The sequence below is a fragment of the Plasmodium cynomolgi genome, chromosome 11 (assembly GCF_000321355.1).
Source record: "Plasmodium cynomolgi strain B DNA, chromosome 11, whole genome shotgun sequence".
NCBI lineage: Eukaryota > Apicomplexa > Aconoidasida > Haemosporida > Plasmodiidae > Plasmodium > Plasmodium cynomolgi.
Window position 1 is genome coordinate 1,395,485 of NC_020404.1, and position 5,669 is coordinate 1,401,153.

Genomic DNA, 5,669 nt, shown 5'->3' on the forward strand with positions numbered 1-5,669 from the left:
TTTTTTTTTTTTCTCCCCCAGATTGCCTTTCCAAAGCTTTGTGCCATTTGTGGGAAGAGAGGCAAAGGGGGGGAACGACATGGCATCACTGGGACGCGACACGCTCCGCTCACCCATCAGGAGAAAAGCAACCTCTGCTTGTGAGGCAGCCTCCGTGAAGCCAACCTGGTGACGTTACTCCCCCCACTATGAGCTATTCATTTGGCGAAAAACGTTCATAACATTGCGCAGATTTAGGCAAACGAGTGTTCCCTCTGTGGAGTTTCATTCTCACCTTTTTCTCTCCTTATTTTAAAAAAGGGGAAACCATAGCAGCGCTCATGCTCGTATGAAAGCATGCCCCGCCATCGCTACACCGTTTGGGAGAAACAAATTAGTGACACCCGCTCAAGGGATAAGCTTATGCAGTTCGTGAAGAGGCACTCACTAACTCCCCCCTCCGACCTGAGGCATAGCAGCTGCCAGCAAACATGCGCACTGCTGAACATGTAAAGGTGGTGCCCTACTGAAACGGAGAAGAGAGACGGATCCCCCCACTAGCGGTGCAACTGGGGGAGACAGCCCATTCGCCAACGCGGTACTACTACCGCTGCTACCACTACTACCGCTACTACCACTACTATCGCTGCTACCACTACTACCGCTACTACCACTACTACCGCTGCTACCACTACTACCGCTGCTACCACTACTACCGCTGCTACCACTACTACCGCTATTGCCACCCCCCCGCTTGCTACTCACAATGGAGGACGCCTTTGCAGGGTCATGCGTGCAAAGCCTGTTCGAGCCCAAGGCGGACCTCTCCCTCTGTGTGAACAAGTCAATCAAGCTGTTCGTGAAGGAACCCCCCCCACCGCCTGCGGATTCGACGGACAAGACAGGCGGGGCAGACAAGACAGACACAGACGCGGCGGATTCGGCAAACGGGGCAAGCGAGGCCAACCTAACTGGCGCAAAGAACGAGCGTAGAGAAAGCCAAAGCCTGCTGAGCGAAAACCTCGCTCTCCTAAACGGGTACGCCTACTTCAACCGAATAGGAAGCAACATAAATTTACTGCACACAGAACTGCATGGCATGAAGAAAGACTTCCTTTTTCAAAACAAACAAACAAAAAAAAATATAAAAAAACTGAAGGTTGTGAGGAAAGAAAATAAAATCTACCACAAACTATTGCAAGAAATAAAAAAGGATCGAAGGAGGAAAGAAACTTATGAACATTTATGTACAGAAATTCAGACATTAGATGAAGTAAGTTACCTTAACAAAAAACAAGAAATGGAGAAAAGGGACATTGAAGGCTTGCAGCAAAAAATGAAGGACATTGAAAAGACCATTCGGATGAATGAGGAGAATATTCAACGGACTATTCGACAGATTAGCGACATCGTCTCGATGAATTTGCAACCCTGAGGGGAGCGCCACCATGCGATTGGTAGCAGTCGGGGGTGCGTCATCGTTGCGTTGTCGTTCGTGTCGTTCGTGTCATTTGCGCCATTTGTGCCATTTGTGCCATTTATGCCATTCCTGCCATTTGTGACATCCCCTGCATCACTCCTTTTGGGTGATGAAAACGCGCCCCCCCCATTTCTGGGGACCTCCTCTCTCCAGTGTTTCCCCCCCCTTAACTCCCCCAAAATTGCACATGTGGCTTTTCCTCCTCGTGCTACTCCACCTACTCGACTACACTCTTGTGGAGCTCCTTGTACAACTCCAGCTCTCGTTTTTTTTCGTCTAGCACGCTGCAAAGGGGGTGTAGAACCAGGGGAGAAAAAAAATAAAAAATAAAAATATAATGTGTGAAGAAAAAAAGTAGAAATAAAATGTGAAAAAAAAAAGTAAAAAAAATATACGAAAAAACAAAGTAAAAAAAAAAAAAAGTAAAACAACACAAAAAACTTTTTTTTTTTAAGTGTGTGAATTATAAATAATTTCCCCTGCATAGGCACGCGTTGGGGACGGTCGTGCCACTTACATGGATGCGTAATTCTTGCTGTAGCTTTTTAGTTCCACCAGGAGGGCGCATGCCTGCACGAGGAGGGGGAGGGAAGCAAAATGTAGTGCGGTCGAATTGGACTCTTGGCCATCTGCACAGCTGCACAGCTGGCACATTCACTACCCACCAGGGCCAGTCAGGATGACCCTCACTGCGTTGCCTCTACCTCGCTGCGTTGCCTCTACCTCACTGCGTTGCCTCTACCACACTGCTTCGCATCTACCTCACTGCTTTCCCTCCGCGCCGAGCAACTTCTCCGTCGACGCGGTTCTCCACCCAACAAAGCGGAACGCATGACACGAAAATGGCAAAAAGAAAAAAAAAGAAAAAATTCGCTCCTCACCTGCTGCAGGGTTGCTAGTTTCTCCCTGAACACCTTTTCGTTATCCGTCTTTATTTTGCTAAACTCGTTTTCCTTCTCCTCCTTCTCCGCAATGACTTCTTTGAGCATTTCGTTTGCCTTCTCCTGGGGGATGAGGGGTAGCGGAACAAATGGCGGGTTTGCAAGTGGGTAGCGGGAAATTATGGTTGGGGTGACCTGTTCATCTGGAGGGATCTCCCCCACCCACGCACACAAACACACAAACACACAAACGCATACACTCCTGCCTGACGTGTATGCTCTCGCGGGATGCCAAACATATATGCACGAAACGCCCTATGTATTCAACCCAGCGATGAGCTGCTAACTGCGCCAATGAACATATTCAAGCGCTTCCAAGCGAGCAGTGCAGAAAGGGAGCCTTACACTCTTCTCCTTGGCTTCGTTCAGCATTTTCTGCGGAGGGGAAAAGAACGGGGAGAATCGATCAATGGGGGTGAACACGAACACGCTTAGCGCAGCGGTTGGACAATGTGGAAGACGCCCCGAGGCGGTCGAAGTGGGAGTGAGCGGCTACGGGTCTCTTCATGACGCCCCAAACCGATTCGCACCGCTTTGCGCCGCTTCGAACCGCTTCGAACCGCTTCACGCCTCCCCAAACCGCTTTGCGCCGCTTCACCCCGCCTCGCGCGATGTGACGCACCTCGTTCTGCGCGACGATCCGGCTGAACTTGTCCGATGAAGCCGTGACGAACTTATCCGTGTCGTCGTTGAGCTTCTTGACGCGGGCCTCGCTGTCCTGGATGTCCTCCTTCAAGTCGTCGATCTCGTCCTCCAGCACTTTAATTCTCTTCTCGTAATCCTCAATGAGGCGCAGGGAGTTCTTCATCTCCTCCTGGTCCGCCTCAATGAAGGACTTGACGTCACTCTTGGTGTCCTTCCAATTCATGTTCAGCATATTGTCCACGGTAAACGAGTCGATGTTAATGCTCACGTTATTTATTTTGTTCCATTCAGATGGAGAGACATTTCTATACAAATTTAAGTTCTGCAAAATTTCCGACAGTTTGTCATTTACACTTTTGGCTAGCTTCTTTAAGTCACTGTTCCTATTATTTAATTTATCGCTCAAAGTGGGGTGTTCATTGTTCAAGCTTTTAATTTCGTTTTTTATTTGTTCAATTTTTTCCTTGTTTTTTTCGATGTCTTCATTCATTTGCAGGAACTGTGCCTTGTTGAGTGTTTGTTTTTGCAAAACTTCCTTTACTTTGTTAATTTGCTCGACAATTTTTTCCGTCTTTACCTTTTCTTCCTGATTAGCCTTCTTACACATTTCGATTTCCTTTTCTAGCTTCTTGGTTTCCTCCAAGCTGTTGGTGTAGAGGAGTTTTATTTTTTTATTTTCTTCACACAGGACTTTATTTCGCTTAATTAGTTCCTCATTTTCCTTCATGTGATTTTTTATTTCTTCAATTTTTTTTTTTTTTTCAACAATCTCTTCACTTTTCACACTTACATCATTTTCCAACCTGGCAATCTCTTTGTCCAGTTTTGCATTCAACACATCGTTTGCATTTTTTTCTTCCTTGTTAATGTAAGACTTGTAACTTTGTAGGATAAAGTCCTCCATTTTTATTTCTCCATCTTCGTTAAAATCGTATGAACAGTTCATATCTTTTTCCTCATTTATATCATTGAAACATTCAGCTTCGAATATCAAAAGCTGGCAAAGCCATGCTAGGGCAGACAAGTGCGTATTATACTGTAAGCCAGTGGTCGGGGCCACCAGCGTGGATTTCGAAATGGTATATGGATACCCAATATCTTTATAAAAGCTCAAAACCACTTCTCCATAGTTATCCTTATTCACTTCGATTTGCGGGTCGACATGCTTAAAGATAAAATTCCATATATTTATCAAATCGGTCATGCTTGGATTTTTAAACAAATTGGGGGATATACTCCCGCTGTAATTTTTCCACCCCAAGTATCGTATCAGCGTTTTCACATTTTCCTTCTTGTCAGTTTTGTCTACTTTCTTTACATACACAGATGCGCTGGACTTGTAAAATGACAGCGCGTTCAGCGACGTCCTCGATTTTGATTTCTTGTCCCCCGAAATGTATATGCTGCTGTTCAGGTTGCTGTTGTTGTTGAACACGGACAGCGTGGAGTTGAATTTGTTGTACACCGAGTGGTTGTTCATTTTGTCAAATGGGTAGAAGGGCGGCTGGACTGGATTGAAAAGCGGCTGAACTGGATAGAAAAGCGGCTGAACTGGATAGAAAAGCGGCTGAACTGGATAGAAAAGCGGCTGAACTGGATAGAAAAGCCGTTGAAATGGATAGAAAAGCCGTTGAAATGGATAGAAAAGCCGTTGAAATGGGGTGGAGGGGGCGCTCAAACGGTTTTCTCCTTTTTGGAACTCCTTTGGGCCAACTGGGCAGTCGCGGCGATTTACACAGGAGTCAACACACGCAAATGGAGCTTCCCCGTGAATACTTGCATGTGTAAATTGGGCAGCGGAAAATCTGCCTTTTGGTTCGCTGTGCAAAATGGCATGTGGCCAGTTAAAAAAAAAAGAAATAAAAATTGAGTAAAAATGAAATAAAAATGAAGTAAAAATGAAGTAAAAATGAATAAAAATGAAATTAAAATAAATAAAAGTGTTAAAAATAGCCTGCACGGACAGGTGAATAGGCGAAAAAATGCCTGCACGGTCAGGCGAATTGACAAAAAAATGCCTGCATGGACGGCAAAATTAGCCAAAAAAATCGCCGAGAGGGAAGAATATAATGGCGATTTCTCCTCCGCTAACCCTCCGAATATACGCAAAATGTGGAAAATATTTTTTTAAATTGTTCCTTGCTCAGGCGAAAATGCATAAAAAAAAAAAAGGTAAAACTATGATAGGCACAACTTTGGTGAGCATCTGGAATGGTAAACATTTTTGACGAGCGGCTTTTAAGGGGGAAAATTATTTCCCGAAATGTGTCCCATTTAAGCTAAACCTTAGAATATTTGTATCTCACATTTTTTACGCAGACGCGAACGTTGCGCATGGGGGTGCATAGAGCGAACGCCTGACACGCGCAAAGTGAACTGCCCATTAGGTACATTTGTCTTTTTCGCGCATGGAGGGGGGGAGAAGGGAAAAGCATTTTTTTCTATGCATCCAGGAAATTGCCTCAACGGGAATGCAAAAGGGGGACGGAGAAATAAAAAACATACACCGGTCAAACATCGAACAATTTTTGAATTAATTTGTAACTAAAAAAGTTAAAATGGTGCCCCCGCGGAGGGGATAACAAAATCAGGAATGAATAATGGACAGACAAAAAAAAAAAAAA

The 5,669-nt window shown here is 45.0% G+C and overlaps 2 protein-coding genes across 2 annotated transcripts in view; one reads left to right on the top strand and one right to left on the bottom strand.

The window, feature by feature from the left end:
- PCYB_114080 (hypothetical protein) overlaps window positions 1–1,414 on the top strand; it is a gene marked incomplete at both ends in the record, with an annotated part of 1,635 nt that extends 221 nt beyond the window's left edge. The window contains one exon of the mRNA XM_004223287.1: window positions 765–1,414. Within this exon, the coding sequence (XP_004223335.1) occupies window positions 765–1,414 (650 nt within the window). The remainder of the gene's footprint in view (window positions 1–764) is intronic.
- A 262-nt stretch (window positions 1,415–1,676) lies between these two features.
- PCYB_114090 (hypothetical protein) lies at window positions 1,677–4,525 on the bottom strand (the record flags this gene model as incomplete). Its single annotated transcript, XM_004223288.1, has 5 exons — window positions 1,677–1,743; window positions 1,977–2,029; window positions 2,341–2,463; window positions 2,746–2,775; window positions 3,023–4,525. The coding sequence occupies 5 exons, from the start codon at window positions 4,523–4,525 to the stop codon at window positions 1,677–1,679; spliced, it is 1,776 nt and encodes a 591-aa protein (XP_004223336.1).
- Between the last annotated feature and the right edge of the window lie 1,144 nt (window positions 4,526–5,669).